Source organism: Lasioglossum baleicum, chromosome 17, assembly GCF_051020765.1.
Source record: "Lasioglossum baleicum chromosome 17, iyLasBale1, whole genome shotgun sequence".
Classification (NCBI taxonomy): domain Eukaryota; kingdom Metazoa; phylum Arthropoda; class Insecta; order Hymenoptera; family Halictidae; genus Lasioglossum; species Lasioglossum baleicum.
The window spans coordinates 10,854,658-10,873,798 of record NC_134945.1 but is presented as its reverse complement, the minus strand read 5'-3'; the positions used below and the strand labels follow the sequence as shown (position 1 = coordinate 10,873,798).

The following is a 19,141-nucleotide window of genomic DNA, read 5'->3' as shown; positions in this document are numbered from 1 at the left end:
TCTTTTTCAAGTGGAGGTGCTTAGAACTGATGAGAATATTCAATTTCATAAGCATTCACGATAAATTTCTGTTTTTCATCAATTTTAACGTTTACGACCTTGAATGCCTTTGAATGACTATATCGTTAAAATTGTCTCGAAAAGGGCTACAATCGTAGGAGTTCAAAAATATGTGGTTCCATTTTAAAAAACTAGGTTGATGTGCTAATCTCCTAAGCACCTCCACTTGAAGTAAAGCTAGGTAGACCACGTAATGGGCCCCTAGAAACCAAACAACTTTTGTCTGAAGCATTTCTTCCTATCTCAACAAATGTAGAAGTTATTCTTAGGTGATCACCCTGTATTTATTCATATATAAATAATATATTATGATAACATGAATGAATTCAAATCCGTGTGAATTGCTTTTTATTAAAAATAATTTTGGATACTTCGATGATTGTTGGTATTGCTTGTAACTAATTATTGTAGTATTACGAACATTTGTATACCAGAGGCCACATCGAGAGGATTTGGTGTTGGATACGTTAATAATTAAATGGAAGTATCTATCTAATTAATTATATAATTAAATGAAGTTTGTGATTCAATCACGCGGGACTACCTATATCATGCAAATGATTATCGTTCGAACTATGTATTTCCGTATAAAATATTGGTTAGTTGACGGTACGTAGGTAACAACATGGCGCATGAGCTGAGTATGACCTCGTAGACTAATGCATGTAATGCGACGCAGCTATTTCGGCCACAATAAATGCACGAGTATGCCGGTAGCGATACCGCAAACCTCGATATATGATGTCCTGTTAACCTCCTGTTTTCGTCCAACCAGGATATTCTACCTTGATACTTACGTATTATACTCTACTTAGATCATTTTCCAGAAACCGATCTCTAAAATTTGTTCTTATTCATACGAGTGAATATTAAAGATCGACTAATAACTTATACGTTGGTGCAATTTTGGAACATCACACGGGAGCAACAAATTTTTTTGATAAACCGCGTTAATATCATTTGGAAGGGCTATCTTTCCTGTGTAAATTGTGTGGTTGTTGAATATTGTGCGATTTTTTTTATTCGAGTTATTCAACATTGCAGTAAATATGGGCTTTTTAACTTTAACTGGCTCCAGAAAGCGAAAAACTTATCGTAGAATCTTGTGCAAAAAAGCAATAGAAATAGCGTTTCTTTCTCTTCCAGGCACTTCTTTTGTTTTTTCAATTTCATTAACATTTCGATATACCAGGTGTTTCTGAAAATATGCTTAAAAAAAGGACAATTTCCATTTTTCCTTTAACTTGCTGTATCTCGGCGAGAAATGATCGGAATACCATGATCCGAACGTAAGATTGAAACAGAGATTCTGCCGATTCCATTGAGTACCCCATGAACTCGCTGCGACAATTTCTTACCTATGGCAGCTGTGTTTGAAGTTAGGCTGCGTTTATAGTTCCTGACTCGCGTGCTTTTCGTCTCGCGTGCTTTTGGTCTCGCGAGACAGCGGGTCAGAAATTTCGAGCGGGGTCGACGGGCCCACTGTGCCCCCCGCTGTGCGTGGCACAAAAAAAGGTCTCCGAAGATATCCTACCGCCTTAAAGGAAAGCTATCGGTAGTTTACCTAAACGAACCGTGAAGCCGTAGAGACCTTTTTTCGTGCCTCGCACAGTGGGCCCGTCGACCCCGCTCGAAATTTCTGACCCGCTGTCTCGCGAGACCAAAAGCACGCGAGACGAAAAGCACGCGAGTCAGGAACTATAAACGCAGCCTTAGTGCTACCGCCGCGCCGCGCCGCGCCGTTCCTCAGTGGCAAAATAGGACCAAACTCGATTCGAAATCAAAGAACTATCGATAGAAATATGGTAGAGCGATGAAATTTGTTTAAAAAGTAAGCTGAAACTGCAGAATATGGGAAAAATATGGAGATTATGGTAGAAACGTTTTTCACCGTTGAGAAAATTCGTTGAACATGTAGAATTTCAAGAAAATGTGGTTTCTCCAGTACCACGTGCGGAAAAAATTTTTTTTAAACATGCTATACAGGGTGGTCCACCTAAGTAAGGCCACCTAAATATCTCCTCTAATTGTGGGGATACAAAAAATATTTTGTATGTTATTTGAATGGTTTGAAAGAACCATTCTATTGCAAAAAATGTTTCTTTTTCTAAGGTAATTTTTTTCGGAGTTTACAAAGTTATCGATGTTTTTTGCGTATAATTGTATTTTTTTTATTGCATCGTGTAGCTGATGTAAAAATACGTTCAGTTATGTACATTACATGACCTTGAAATGACCTTTATCTTCGAAAATTGCTAGGTAAAGGCCACCTACATATCTCTTCAGGTTATTGTGATGCAAAAAATATTTGTTACGTCATGTGCATAGTGTCAATGGACCAAACATCTGGCAAGAATATTTTTTTCCGAAGGTCATTTTTTTCGGAATTATCAAGGTCATCGATGTTTTTTGATACATAACTACATTTTTTTTTATTGTATCGTGTAACTGATCGAAAAATACATTCAGATATGTATAATAACATGACATTGACCTTGATCTGAAGGTAAAACTTTAATTTTCGAAGCTCAAGGTCATTTTAAGGTCATGTTATTATACATATCTGAATGTATTTTTCGATCAGTTACACGATGCAATAAAAGAAAAATGTAGTTATGTATCAAAAAACATCAATGACCTTGATAATTCCGAAAAAATAACCTTCAGAAGAAAGATATTGTTACAATATAATGGTTTCTTCAAACCATTCAAATAGTACACAAAATATTTTTTATACCTCCACAATTAGAAGAGATATTTAGGTGGCCTTACTTAGGTGGACCACCCTGTATATCATTTCCCGTAGATTTTTTCACGCTGATTTCAATCTGGTTTCAAAATTTGTCTACGACCTCAGGATTTTGCTTAAAGTTTTTTTATTAAAGTTAAAAAGCCCATATTTACTTCAATCTTTAATAACTCGAATAAAAAAAATCGCACAATATTCAACAACCAAACAATTTGCACAGGAAAGATAGCCCTTCCAAATGATATTAAAGCAAATTATCAAAAAAATTTGCTGTAAAGTTATGATCAGGTAAAGTGGGACCAATTTTTCGGGTTCGCACAAGTGATCCTTTAATTCTTTTGAGGAGTGTATTTCCGTTTTTTAAAAAATGTTCACGTTTTATATTGATTTTAATATTTAAGTAATGAATTAAATTTTAACAATTTTCCAGATTTCTCATCAATTTTGTAAATCTATTTTTCCCATTTTTATAAACACAATTTCAATAAAAGGAGGAAATATAATTTAGGAAATCGTATTTTGTGTTTCACAAGTTATAAGAAATAATTTGTAAAATTTTTTCTTGGAAATTTATATACACTTTATATTACAAACTGTTATAAACTTTATTATAATAGTTCTCAATAGTTTATGATATAATATGAAATTGTCTGTAATATTTTAGAATTCATACACTTATGTTACTACGATCACTGTTCACTCGGTCCTCAACCGTCTTTGAATCCACAAACGTTGCCCACTGACGAAAAAGTTGTTGGAATGGTATCGAGCAGAAACTTCTGCAAAATAAATAGCCACAACAGCGGATGCTTCAGATCAAAGTAAATGGAAAGTTGGTTGCAGACAACTTTGTGATTCGCATCGTGTGCACCGAGTGCAAGGTGCATTCAGTGGAATTGCAGCTTAAATTTACAATTGTGGTAATCGAATTCCCTCAGAACAATAACAGGTTGTTTGAAATGAAAAGTAAAGTCAAAATCTCTATTTTATTATTCTTATTTCTTGTGTGATATTGTCTTGAACAATTATCCCTTTAATTATCCCTCCAATATGCAATAATGTTTTTAAAAAATGATATGTGATTTTTAAAAATTTATTAATTATTCTTAAAGGTAAACTTAAAGGTATTTTTCAATATAATGGCTGAAATTTTTCTAGTTTCTATGAATAATAATTGAGAATAATATGTAACAAAAAGTGCAGTTATATTTTTTACATTAAACGTAATCCAGACCTAACACAAACTGAAAAAATATTTTTTTGTGAATATCTAAAAAACGACGTGACCTCAAAGCATCCATTGACAAAACGAACACTGTGTACGTCCGTACACAGGAATATTTTTGAACATTTTGCGTAACACAGAAATAAAGCAAATGAATCTTACATGTTGAATTTTATTTATTCCATTTTTCTGGGTTGAAGGTCATTTGTAGGTCGTATTGTGTTACATGGATCAATTCGTTATTTTGTCAGCTACAACATTAAGTTAACGAAGATATATCATTCCATTAAATAAAACATCGATGACCTTGAAATCTCATAAAAAAATGATCTTGAGAACATTTTTTCCCTTACACCGTTACATGTGGCCCTTCAAACAGTGTAACTTTGTCCTAAGAAGTTTTTTTGTACAACGAAAAGTAACGGAGATATTTAGGTGTTCTGTTTCTTCGGACTCACCCTGTATACGATTGTGACACTAGAAATACCATGTACCATTTTTTTGCGAAATATGCTATAAATATAATGCAGAATCTCATATATATGGGGTTTAGGTATATTCATTTTTGACTCTCACTGTATGCACAATGTACAGTCAGCGGCAATAATAGGTGGACACCCTTAAAAATCGCATAACTTTTTAGAAATTGGTCCAAAGGACTTGAATTTTTTAAAGATGTTAGACCAGCTAGCTCGCTGGAGAATAAGTAAACAAAAATTTATTACGATTGCAATTGGTAGGAATTATACAAAATTTTAAAAAATGATGTTTTGTCAACTTTTTTATCTGGGCCTGCAACGATAATTTAAAAAATGCGTTTTATAGATTTCGGTAACTTATATGCATTCTGAAATTTCATCGAAATCGGTCAACATTGCAATGAGCTACAAACGTTTAAAGATGATCACGTAAATCTGCGACTTTCACCCTTAAGCTCTCATCTTTAAACGTATGTAGCTCATTGCAATGTTGACCGATTTCGATGAAATTTTCAGAATGCATATAAGTCACCGAAATCTATAAAACGCATTTTTTAAATTATCGTTACAGGCCCAGATAAAAAAGTTGACAAAACATCATTTTTTAAAATTTTGTATAATTCCTACCAATTGCAATCGTAATAAATTTTTGTTTACTTATTCTCTAGCGAACTAGCCGGTCTAACATCTTAAAAAAATTCCAGTCCTTTGGACCAATTTCTAAAAAGTTATGCGATTTTTAAGGGTGTCCACTTATTATTGCCGCTGACTGTATAGGAAAAAGTTGTTTAGAATTATGACCTTGACAACATATTTCAATTGCATCAAAAACCGAGTGGAGGTAACGTTTCGACAAATTGACCTCCTTAAAATTGGAAAATTGCAAAATATAATGTATTCCACTATGGCAAAAGTACAAACTGCTCACCTGACTTCTCATGGGGTCCGTGTTCACCTGGCACATATAAGCACCCGAGTCATTCTTTTGAACGTTCATCACGTGCAGTTTCCACGTGTTGTGCCCATTATGCGTGACTGACAGACGCGGGTTGTGCGCCACTAACTGCTTGTGAATTGCCAGGATCGCTCTTGAATCAGACTTTATCCAGGCCACCTGAGAAACCCATTTCAAAATTTTATAGTCTTCGTGTTAATCCCATTCGGTTCAATTAACCCCGAAAGCATTTGAAACTGAAACTCTTCCCCGCCGTTTCACGACGGTCAAGTACCAACTGTAAATCTTCTAAAGCACTGCGTAACCTAACAAAGACACAATGTAATCCAAACAAAAAATAATACAGCAAATTTTCTTCTCCTGGGAACTGTATTTTTATTTTGAATAGTAATGAAATGTTCGATACAGGTGAAATAATTGAAATTTTCCTGATCCCTGTTAGATTTTATAGCCTGCTCTTTCAGGTTATTTAGTACTGCATATTTGTTACTATTGGTACTTCTGGGTCTGAATGTGGCGGGAATATTTAAAATGCTTTTGTTATAATTTTCATTTTCGTAGGAGTAACATCAAAATAATTGTCAAGAATTATACATTTCTTATTTTCCATTTCTTTGGAAGGAAAATTGAATGAGTACTTATAAAATCTGGTTTTCCTTACTTTTGTTGAACAGTTTTTTAGAGCTAATATTTATCTTATTCTTAGGAGCTTGTATTTTTTTAATTTATAAAAATTTCTTATTCTTGTGCAAAAATTTTTGAGCCAGGAACTTTCTTAAAAGGTTTTGTAAGCTGTGAAAAGCCTAGGTTTCCGAAGCAGTCGAACAAGCTGGTGATAAGAGGCCAAACACAATTTTCTGCGACTCCGTGGGCTTACCAGAATTGAAAATTCGTCCGTTTGATCCTTTGAATGTTTTCTCGGGTAAACTTTCATTAAATGCCCGCTTAGAGGAAGGATCGCGTGTGCAATAAAAAATTCTGACTTTTTTCTTTGCCATTTAAACGTTTCACTCGCTTCGAACCGGTACGATCACGTTTATTTTTCGTATAAAAAATTTCAATTTTCGTGCAAGATCGGAGAAAAAAAATGTTTTGTTTCATTTTTTTATGCCAAAATTTACACACCTCTCGATTAAGCAGCTTCTGCATCTAAAAAGCAGTTGCAGCAAACAATTTCGAAATTTTGTTTAATTATTTCGACAAGTTCAAAGTGACCTGTAGACTTCTCTTTAAATTTATAATGTGCACACGTTAGTGGTATTTAATTATTTTAACAAGTTCAAAATGACCTGAAGATTTCTCTCTCTCTCTCTCTTTAACTTTATAATGCACACATTAGTTGTATTTAATTATTCTAACAAGTTCAAAATGACATGAAGATTTCTCTCTCTCTTTAACTTCATAATGCACACATTAGTTGTATTTAATTAATTTAACAAGTTCAAAATGACCTGGAGATATTTCTTTAAATTTATAATGCACACATTAGTTGTATTTAATTATTTTAACATGTTCAAAATGACCTGTAGATTTTTCTTTACATTTATAATGCACACATTAGTTGTATTTAATTATTTTAACAAGTTCAAAATGACCTGAAAATTTCTCTCTTTAAATTTATAATGCACACATTAGTTGTATTTAATTATTTTAACAAGTTCAAAATAACCTGATAATTTCTCTTTACATTTATAATGCACACGTTAGTTGTATTTAATTATTTTAACAAGTTCAAAATGACCTGAAGATTTTTCTTTAAATTTATAATGCACATCTATATTTTCAAAATTATTTTTAGAGGAGTTTTCTCATAATTACCTTGTACGGTTGCAGATGATTGACAATGCACGTAAAAAATACGTCACGGCCCTGGGTCACGGTGTGATTCTCTAGAGGAGCTAAAAACTCTGGCAATTCTTCCGGAGCTTTTTGGCCTGAAACATAAGTTCAAAAAATGATAGATTAAAAGCCTGAGCTCGGTACGACTCTAGGTAGATTGTTGAACAATGTTTTTTCACGAAGTTATTAAACTTCCTAAGGAGATGTAAGAATAGTTCTCATCGATCTAGAGATGTGCGTAAGGTTTCTGGAGAAAAATGGTCTTTTTCCGCTCAGTCAAGTCTCATCGATCTAATGAATTTAGAGAATAAGGGTACTGGAGAAAAATGAGCTTTATAGTAAGTTTCCGCATTAATGCGAGTGTACTCTCATCGATCCAGCGATTTTAATGAATGGATGCGCCGAAGAAAAAATGGCTTTCATAGTAACTTTTCGCATTAACGTGTTAAAATCGCTGTGGGAAATCAGTAACGAATCCCCGAGGGAGCGCATTCCAGCGCGGACGATTTTCCGTCGATATACATGCATGAATAAGCAGTACTGTCGATTACATATTCAAGCTTCCTGCAGAAGGAGATTCCACCCCCGCGAGGGGGCCGTCTACCACTCTGCCGCGGGACCGACAGAGATAAAGTAAGAAAAGAAAGGAGAAAAAGAGCATACCCAATTCACCCATATTCCCGTATCGAATTCTTCTATGCGTTCATGCAAGAAAGGCGATAAATGGAAAATTCTTGAGTCCTGCAGTCGTAATCTGGTTGTTGAAGCACCGTTCTTATGCTAGAAATTTTACGATCGCTCTAATCTTGCTCGCTTCTGAGCGCGTTCGCCTTACTTCCCAGTGAAGAGAACGGGAAAATTTTAATCCCGGAGCTGGATCTTATCATTTTGATGGATCTCGACTACAATTTATTTTTTCATGAAAATTTCTCGCACGAATTTCTCTCAGCTGACAGTCGATTTTTTGGCGGACCTGCTTGTAAAGTTGAACTCGACATTTGGAACTGTACAATTTATCTCTGTACAAGATTCTTTTTGTTTCCTATAGTTTTTCAGATATTTCTCAAAATTTTCTCTTTTTTCTCTTTACGAGTGTATTGGGTTGGAACAAAAGTTCGTAGCGTTTGTTAAAAACTAAAATTAAAACTCAAAGATTAAAAATTGAGTTTAAAATTTAGATTCGAGAGATGAACATCCTGGTACTTATTATTAGTTTCTTTGATTTTCTAAATGGGGGCACAAATTAGAATAATTAATCATTTTTCGACGTAGATAGGTTAATATATTTTTTCACAGAGAATAAACTGCATTCATCGGTGCAAAAGAAAATATATCGCTCCATTTAAAGAATCTACATCTACAAAAAAACTAATAATTCACAAAATCAAAGTTGACCTCCGTCTACAAAAGACTAGTAATTTAATAAATCAAAGTTGACCCTTCATAAATCATTGACGCGTTCACCTACAAAAAGAACTAATAATTCAAAGAATGAAGGTTCACCTTCATAACTCCTTGACGTATGATTTTATTTATAAAGCAAAGAAGGGTGGGAATCCTAGGATATTTTATGCAGCTATACCTGGGAAGCGTTAATCATTGTTGAGGAAAGTTAACAATTTACCTACCGGAAGCCTATTAATAGGATTTTCAATAATTGTGCTGTACCAACAGAAAGCATAGAAATTTTCTTTTACATTGCAATCTTTAATGAAACTATTAGATGACATTGTTGACGGTGAGTTGTCAGTTCACAATAAAAATTGCTGTTGCTATTGAAGGTTCCATTCAAAAGTGTTTAGCCATGTACCATAGATTTTTCGAAATTATGCATTAATCACCGGTCGGTAATGTGTTAATAATTGTGAGACATACAGTCGTCGCGGGAAGCATGTTGACAGGTCACTAACATGCATATTGTCTATTTTAAATCAATAATTCATAGTACTTTTCCCGGGTGCTACTTTCGGGGGAAGGCCATGCATGCAAGTGCGTTAAGCAAACGACGCAACTGCGAATCAGGTTCAAGAGAGGCGAAATTATGACAGGGCCGGATGATTTACGCGATCAAAGAACTATTTCATCAGAAATACTCACTTCTGAAACGTGTCAACGTACATTCCGCGGCGACTGTGCAACAATTTCTAATAGAAAGGGTGTAAGAAAGTGATTTTCCGTCGAATAAACCAGAGACTGGTTTTATTAAGGACGAGGTGGAGATTGCAGAGAGTGGCCAAGGGCTAACGAAATTACATAGAGTTTTCTATGGGAGTCGGTCGAATATCTATCTGGATTTTCAGATCACGGTGGCTCCGTGCTAACTCGGAAAATTCCGTGGATTCCGGGGGATGCGGGGATGAAAACGGGGGTGGGGAAGGTGGCAGAAGGGTTGTCTCGGCGCTCGTGAAAGACAAAGTACGGCCAGTGGAAGTTGCATCACGTGCGACGAACTCCCGTGCGCCACCCGTGGAATCTTTTCTGTAAATACAGATTCTCGCCAAAGGCTACGCTCAAGATATTTCGAAGACTTTTGTTACGGGCTCGAACAACGAACAGAACCCCCCGATTGTTCGACCGTGATGAAAGCTTAAAACGCTCGGCCGACATTTCCTCAGGTTTGTCGACGCCCCATGGCCTCTCGCCTACCCTAACTCACTGATATTTTATTAACAACCCCCTTTCTGCATTCTGTGGTAGACCCCTTTTCATGAGACGCGGCTGGGACATTTCTACAAAATTTTGTATCGATATGAATCGAGTAGTCAGAACTCGATATCGAATTTTATAATTACAGGACATCGCGAGGAGTACTGCCAACCCCTAACGGGATGTGGAGCCTAATAAAATGGAGTAAATGTAACATTTTTTTCTGCATAAAAATACTGTAGAGTGAAAGATTTTTTTTGGGAACACCAAGCAATATTTCGGCTTTGTTCTCATATTATTTTACTACATAAAATCAGGTAGGGTGAGATCTTTGTTGTTCGATTTTTTCACAGATGATTTTTTTTGCCCTTTCTTCATTGCCTAGACGAGAGAAAACCTGTGTCTTCATTGTATATTTTCTAATGCCTTTTCTATAATGCTTAAATATCGACAACAGATCGAATTGAATTACTGAAATTAATAATATTCATGTACAATGTACATACATCGCAGGCCCGACTTGATATTACATGGCTAGAGGTTAACAAAAAGAAAGTAGAACTTCCGAAGTTATTCTAAAATGCATGGTAAACAAGTCTTCGTCTGTAGACAAGATTAAAATTTCATGGTGCCGCCGGCAACCCCAGTGTGTCGTTACGGGTTTACATTTAAAATTCTCGAGAAAGAAAACCCTGTCTTCTTTTTTGATCGCTTACTGTTACAAAAATATGTTTTGAAAAAATCAACTTGGCAGTGTCGAAAGTGGAGACTTCAAGCTTTAAAACGAGCCTAGGCAGATTATTATTTAGTTATTTTTCACGAAGTTACAATGAAAACAAAATTTACATTTCCTAGGGAAATTCTTACTTACCCCCAAATTCGCAAGAATATTAACAATTATAAATCCACATATGTTTAACACTGGAGCTACCGCGGATGCATAAAAATTTATTGAAAAATTGTTGAAACGAATGGGTTTGAAAATTAAAAAATTCATGATGATTTATCTAATAAATTAATTTCTTTGTCAAATTTAGATTAAATCCGAATCGCTTTCGGCGCTCTGTAACTACAGTGGTAAGATTAAATGCTTTCAGAGAACCGGCAAATGAGCTCTAAAAATCGAGAGAAATATTTTATTGGAAATGTTGAGTGGTTGGAATTTCATTTCATTGTCTGTGCGCGAGTGTGTGTGTGCAGGCGCGCGTGGGTTTGAATCACAGTGATGGGAGAGTGAGAGTAGGTTCGTGTTTCAAGTTCACAGAGACCATACCGCACGTCTACATAGAAAGAAAGTGGATCCTTGTCAGAGGAGAAGGGAAGAATACCCCTCTTCAGGATACTTATCAGATCGGAGCACGCGCCTATTGATTTTGGCTTAAACGTGGAATCCCACCAATAGATAGAAGTTAGAGCTGAGACGCGAGCCGGCCTGGTAATGCAAGTTTTTCTTCCTCTAAATCACGTCAATCCACGTCACTGTACTTGCCTCGGCAAATGAAAATTGGGACAGGAAGATATTCCTGCTCCAAATGCAGCTGCCTCAAATCTACAGTAATATAATACAGATATAAAAAAATTAAACCGACTTCGAAAAAACACACTGAAAAGTATAAAATAATTTCCGTTTAATTTATGTGAATACACACGAACTTAAATACAATACAATCTTTTCGGAGGCGGCGCAAAATTGAAAATTTTCGACACTGGAAATTACGAAAATCCTTAAATTCTTCTACATGCTTTCACATGTTAATGTATCTTCTCTTCCCACCTACTGACTTCCAAGTCCACCATATTCCAATGAAATCATAATCAGCAACATCTGTCATTTGGGAAATTTTCAATTTTGCACCGCCTCCGAAAAGATTGTATCGCATTTAAGACATTTAAGTTCGTATGTATTCACATAAATTAAATAGAAATTATTTTATACTTTTTAGTGCGTTTTTTCGAAGTCGGTTTAATTTTTTTTTATAAAATTCTTTTATTTCACAGTTTTTATCAAGGGACCAATCAGGAGATATACCCTACACTGATTGGTCTATCCATCTCGGAGTGATCGGTGAACATACATGGAATGGAGGATCAAAAATATCTTTCGTCTGAATATTCACAAATCTCCGTCTGAGATTTACAAAAACGTTTTTCTCTGTCAACCGTCACATTCGAAATCGTAATTTATAAATATCTGAAAGCCGCAATATCAATTTATTGCGACGTCGCGTCGTTACTGTTTCTAATATCTAACATTCAGCGAAGTTCACAACGGCATCACCATCCTACACTTTCGCAAATAAAATCGTGAGGAATAAAAAAATGCAAAATTTTTTTTCATGGGACCACCCCGGGGACATGCTCTACAAGATGCAAAAGGTTTCGTTCCGATTGGTCCATCCATCTCGGCGTAATCGGTGAACATACATAGAAAAACCTCCTCATTTTTCGAAGTCGGTTAAAAATACATAGAATACTGTCAAGTATTTGCAAAATTCTACCGGGTAACTCGAAACAGACTTCCCGGTGAATGTCGGATATTTTCCATAAAATTAATTATTGTATGGTATAGTATATGCGAAATGAGGTGGGGTTTGTGTCATCTGTTTGCTCAATTCGGATTTGTGTATGAAATATGGATCTCTAAAGTTTTTGCAAAATTCTGCTGGGTATTTCGACATAAATTTTTAACTTTAGATAAATGAATTATTCTGGGGGGTACTGTATGGGAAATTACGGGGGGTTTATGTCATCACTTTCCTCAACTCGAATTTCTTTATAAAATATGGATCTCCAAAGCTTTTGCGAAATTCTACTGGGTAATTCGAAATAAATCACCTATTGCACCTGGCATTGTGAACTCTACTTAAAACGAATTGCTGCATGGTATAGTGCATGAAAAAGTATGGGGGGTTCGTGTCATCATTTTGCTTATTTCCAATTTGTTTCAAAAATACACTGCAAAGTACATCTATCTTGATTTCCACTTGTGACTCAATGGAAGCTGCACATATTAATTCGTTTCCTCAAAAACTGTTTATCCGATCGATTTCATTTTTTTTATCTTAGTCTAGAGAGTTTACTTTATCATAAAACATTTTTTAACCCTCCGAGTGCTGTGCCGGAGTTATTTTTCACCGGGAACATCCAAATTGCCATTTAAGTACTCAATTTGTGGCAATTAAACTAACTGAATAGCTGTTTCATTGAGGATATCGGAAAGACTAATGTGTCTTCACGAGATATCATCAAAAGTAAATTTTAGAAACTGATTAATTAGAGCTGTGAACGGATAAGTAGTTTAGAAGATGTTCGAGCAAAATGAGTTTAAAAAAATTAACGTTTTCTCAATTTTCTCAAAAACCGTTGGTTTTACGAGGAAAAGTAATATGACATAAAAGATGCGGAATGTGAAAATCTACAGATTTTGTCAAACAGAAATTCGATGGGATACGTAGGTTAGAAGATATAAGCGTTGCCAATTATATAGCTATGAAAATCGTCTGTTGTCCGAGGGCTGAACACTTTTTATCAATTTAATCCAATATGGTATTATGGTACAATATTTATCAATTACGGCTAAAAAGTTAAAAATTTCGATAAGGGGGGTTCCGATAACAGATGTAGAAATTGTTTAATTTCTCTGGTCGAAGTAAGTCATCAGTTAACAGAAATACCTTCTGTTCGACCTGGCGATTTAAAAACCATTGGGAAAGGTAAAGCAATATAACAGTGGCATAAACTGTCCAAGAAAAATGGTAAAAATTTATATGCTGTTCGCGAGCGTTTTACTATTCGCATAGAAATCCTTCTAGAGTTACGCCTGGGGTCCTATGATAAAAGAGATCATCCTTTTTACGTCTTACACAGAGGATTTCTCGAATCCTATTGGTATTTCTATCCTTGAGGCGTGCCAATAGTGACTGTAATGGCCAGGGGATCATAAATTCATTGCTAATGCAGCACCGAACCGAAACAACTGTCAACTGAGAACGCATTTTTATAAACTTATTCCTAAATAATACTTAGCTATTCCAAACAGGGGGGGGGGGGAGAAAGAATAAAACTTCACCGAACCAGGAAAAATAAAATAAACCGTCGGTTGTGCTCCCGGCGTGCCGTGGGGATTGTCTCGTTAGCATAATCTGCCAACTCGAAGAGACTGCCATACTTTTCTTTTTCTTTCTCGTTGTTTTTTGGCTTTTCTTCGTTCTTTCTGTGCATTGCATTTAAAGGTTGCTGTAGCGTCGTTTTTGACACTAAAAAATTCGGTATTTAATTGTAGTCGATCTATCAATTATACAGGGTGTCTCACTTGAATCGATTCTCGCTTGAACATTAAAATGATGTAACTTTCAGCCGTGTATGCTTCGATACATTTTTTGTGGAGATTTAAAAACTGCATCGATTCAGTGTATTTTTGATGCTCAGAGGAATGTTTGGATCGCATAGTTGACTGATTAATCAAATTACTTTTTGTTGTTCGAATGATCGTGGGAATTGGACTGTATCGGGAAATAATGGGAATCGATCGTTCGTAATACGATACTGCAACGAAACAGTGGAACGGTATTGCACGCTAATCAAGTCGCTGTGACTGTTTACGGTTCAATTACGTTTCGACGCAGTGTTTAGCCATATTATGAGTGAACTGTGATCACACCGTGACTAGGGGCTCATCCTAGTTTACGCTCGCTATCTAATTCAATAGTTATGCTGTGTGGCTTCGTGAAGTTTACGCTAACCTTCGAGTATAGTAAAATATATTAAATTTAAACAAAATTCATAGAAAATTGTCCGCAATTATTACCACAAAATAAGGATGGTGTCTCTGGGCTGAATCTGTAAATCTTTTTCCATTTTCATACTTTTCCATAACCATACATAGAATTCCATACACTCCGCGACAAGAAGATAGCACACCATCATACTGATACATGGTTTTTTAGCTTTTCAAGTAATATGTTACATTGTTTGTGACCTGGATATCGGGTAATAAGAATAACAAATTATTTTAATATGTTTCTATGCATTTATTACGAGAAGAAACAATTATATTGCAAAATACGTAACATTAAGGATGTTCTGGAGGTACATCCAGGTAAATCCAATAATATACTGGCAATGAAAGCCATTCATGAGTATATTTTGCATTAAAAAAATAGATTAATTTAAAAAGCTTTCGTTGAATTAGTGAATTTCATGTTATATTTATTTTTTAATCAAGTTGTCTTAATATTATAAAACATTGTATGTGACTTTTGCGAATAATTGTACCTTCTGATTGTAGCTATAGTAAGGAGCATAACTGATTCAACACACTTTAAATCAGAATAACTTTTTTATGAATGGACCAAACGACTTCAATTTCTCTGTAAGCCTAGAAGAATTAGTTTAGTAAATGGCGTCTAAAAAATATGTTGAAAAAATGCATTTGGACGAAATTGTGAAAAACAATAGTAAAAATTGATTTTTACTACCTTTTCAGCTGGCCCAATAACGACAATTCAAAAGATGTGTCTGGTCAATTAATTGACTCAACTGGTATAAATTATAGTATACGCTCTGAAAATTTCATTGAAATTAGTTAATTGGTTTGCGAATTACAAACGATCAAAAGTGGTAAAGATTGCAATTCTTCAAGATTTTCGGCCTTTTTATCACTTTTGATCGTTTATAATTCCTAAACCAATGAACCAATTTCAATGAAATTTTCAGAGCGTATATAATTTATACCAGTTGACAAAACACATTTCTTAAATTTTCGTTATTGGGCCAGCTAAAAAAGTAGTACAAATCAATTTTTCCTATTTTTCTTCGCAATTCCAACTAAATGAATTTTTTCAAAAAAATATTTTTAAGACGACATTTACTAAACTAATTCTTCTAGCCTCACAGAGCAATTGAAGTCGTTTGGTCCATTCATAAAAAAGTTATTCTGATTTAAAGTGTGTTGAATCAGTTATGTTCCTTACTGTATATTCAATGGTCTACACCAGGCGTGCACAGCTCTTTGCTCTCAGAGCGGTTCCCGTGCTCCCAAGCTGCTCCCGTGCGCTCTCAGAGCAGTGACCTAGCTCGGACGTATGGAAGGGGAACCCACTAAGCGTGACTTGTAAACAGAGCACGAGAGAAGACGAGTGGGAGGGGCGTGGGGAAATGGAGAGAGCGCCGGAGTGGTCAGACTACAATAACGTAGACGCCGCCTCCACTCTCACACGCTTTCGTGGGCCCAAAGCTCTATTTGACTATTTTGAGAGCGACAGATCGATACAAAACGGGCTAGACAGAGCGAGTGATCAATCAATTGCAACAATCAATTGCCATGGTCGGCGTAGTCGGCGTAAAAGTACATACATAGTATGTTTGTAGCAATACCTGTTCCTACTCCTATAAACAGCGGGAGCCACGCGTGAGTCGGAAAGTGTGTGAGTGTCATCCGCGAGACTAGGGAGCATAGACTCGTATTCACAGGAGAGTCCACGGTAGACGGGAACCAGATTTTCCCGAAACTTGCAATATTTGGAGATGACGTATCCAAATGTATTTTAGCAAAGCAGTAGCGCGCACTTTTCAATATTTTCCGAGAAAATTGCATTGAAAATCGGTTTAGTCCCGCGTTTTTTAAGGAGTTCGCGTTAAAAGGTTAACAAGAAAATGAGTAGCCGAGGGCGTAGCAAGAAATACTAGTAATCGGTAGGGTTGCTGATTCGAGTCCCGTTTCCGATAATTTTTTAACTTCCCGATTTTATAGGGAAATTATTGTAATGACCCCGAAAATCGAAAATCGATTTTTTAGCAGATCTTCACGTTTCATGGTCATTGCAGTCATTTTAGACTATTTTCAGCAAAATGTACGCGTGTGTGTGTGTGTGTGTGCGCGTATGGCCGTTTCTATGTAATCAAATTTTTCGTTAACGTTTTCAGAAAAAGTAACAACGCGATCAGGATGATGAATGATGCAATCGATGTGCCCCGCTGTAACTTAGAGCTGATTAGATTTTGGTCCATTTTGGTCAAGTAGTTTTTTAGTTTTTTTAGTTTTTTCGAAAGACGTTCATTCAACAATGCAATTTATACGAGAGAACGGAAAGTTTCCATCGAAGAAACAAACATGAGCAGGGTCGAGTGCTCTTGCTCCCAAATCGTCCACCTGTGCATGCCTGGTCTACACAGTTGTCGCGTTTCCATGCTAGTGAGAAGGACAACACGATGACTTTGTGCTAGTATCATTTTGACGGAGCAGTCAGCACTACTGTTTACGTTTTAACTGTTTACGTAAACCTATAGATAGAAAACAAGCATTTACAAATCTTTTTACGTGAAAATCTTTTTATCTTTTTTTGAAATGTTTAAACGAGCCTAACTTGGCGTTGTTATAAGCTAATAAAGATTTTTCAGCAAAATCAAGCAGTTTTACGAGTCATAAATCTTTTATTATAAAATCTATTCAGTGAATAACAATCGTAAGACAAATAGTACAGTCATTGGCACAGTAAAAAGTAAACGTTAAATAGGCTATTTGTTTTATAATTAAACATATACGCACTTATTACATCTGTAGTACAGTCCGAAATTAAGTTATAAAGCGTTAAAGTATACTTACTCGTAACGAAAATTTTAATAAAACACTATGTAAATACACTGCACTGTGGTCAACCGTCAATCTTACTGGATGTACCAGCGTTGTTAACAGTCATATGTAGAACTCTGTTGTGAAAACTTACAACATTGTTTTGAAATATAAATGAGAAGCAATAAAAAATGATTTCCTGCACCAGGAATTCTTAATATTTGCCGTTTAAATGAAAAGTGCCAATAACTACTGCAGTGCCAGCGATAGTACAGTTTACCCTATAATACGAAAACTAGTTATTCAACTATATTTGCGAAAACTTACAAAACGACACTTACAAAATGGCTGAATTTGAAATACATATGTTGTACCTTTTGGGTCACTGAACAAATGTATGTCAGGCAAAATGTCAAAAAATGGACAGTTTCGTTCTTTCAACCCTTCAAAAGCCTGAGTCAGACCAGCAAAGACATCACTTTCGGATCAATGCGGTTACCATTATAGGGGAACAATATGAATTTTTAGTGAACAAAATAGTTAAAGAATAATTGTTTATGGCAGTATTGTCTAAACAATTTGAAAATGTCATTATTTGCAAGAACTGATTGATGATTTAAAGTGGGAGAAATCATAACGGATAGCAAAAAAATAAATAAACAATAATAATAATAAGAATAATAATTGTTGTAATCATAAACAATTATTCTTTAACTATTTTGTTCACGAAAAATTCATATTGTTCCCTTATAATGGTAACCGCATTGATCCGAAAGTAATATTTAGACTGCGGATTTTATGCATTTATGACAAAAAGGGGTACGTACAATTTAAAACAGTGGACATATTAAAAAGATTTAGGGCCACCAGTGTATTAGTTTCACCTTAACAAGATCATCGAAAGAAGAATGAAATTTTTATTTGGCTCCTGTGTCTTGTTATCAATGCAAACATTTTTTATTTTGCATAAAGATCCGCAGTCTAGTGATATCTTTGCTGGTCTGACTCAGGCTTTTGAAGGGTTGAAACAACGAAACTGTCCATTTTTTGACATTTTGCCTGATATACATTTGTTCAGTGGGGTCCTGTGGGGTCCTTTGGGGTCCTTTGATAGTGTGCTGTCTTTTTGTCGCGGAGTATAACCAGTAGTAACCACCCTCGTTGAAACACAAAACTCGTGCTCGTTGCGACGCAAGTGTCACTTTCCTTAAAAATCGCGTTTGTTCAAAAACTAGTCACAGTGAACAAAAAAAGCATTACAGATTCGTGTCCAGGGTATTAAAATCTACACAACATTGCAACATTTTGCGTACTTTCGTTCCCTTCCGCGAAAATTACGATCAATCAAGCGTCTGTCACAGCGATATCGAAATCGAAACGAACCCGGGTATTTCCGCACGTGATCGGCGGCGGGCAGGTACGACGGGTACGGGCGATGGGTCGAGGTGTCGGTCATTCAACTATCCGCATGTGGCAGCGTATCTCCATTTGCGGCGATTCCGGCGGCACGATATAAAGGATTTTTGCAAACTCAAGGAGCTCGTAAATTTTACGAGAAACGTGCTGGTCGGCTCGCTGCTGACGGGTTACCAGACGACTTGACTTGCGAACTTCCGCG

The 19,141-nt window shown here is 35.8% G+C and overlaps 1 protein-coding gene across 3 annotated transcripts in view; it reads right to left on the bottom strand.

Annotated features, from left to right (window-relative positions):
* Dip-lambda (Dpr-interacting protein lambda) overlaps nt 1–19,141 on the bottom strand; it is a 233,757-nt gene that overhangs the window by 29,080 nt on the left and 185,536 nt on the right. For all 3 annotated transcript variants that reach the window (XM_076442160.1, XM_076442159.1, XM_076442161.1), the window contains 2 exons: nt 7,287–7,402; nt 5,442–5,627 (listed from right to left, as the gene is read on the bottom strand). In XM_076442160.1, the coding sequence (XP_076298275.1) occupies nt 5,442–5,627; nt 7,287–7,402 (302 nt within the window). The remainder of the gene's footprint in view (nt 1–5,441; nt 5,628–7,286; nt 7,403–19,141) is intronic.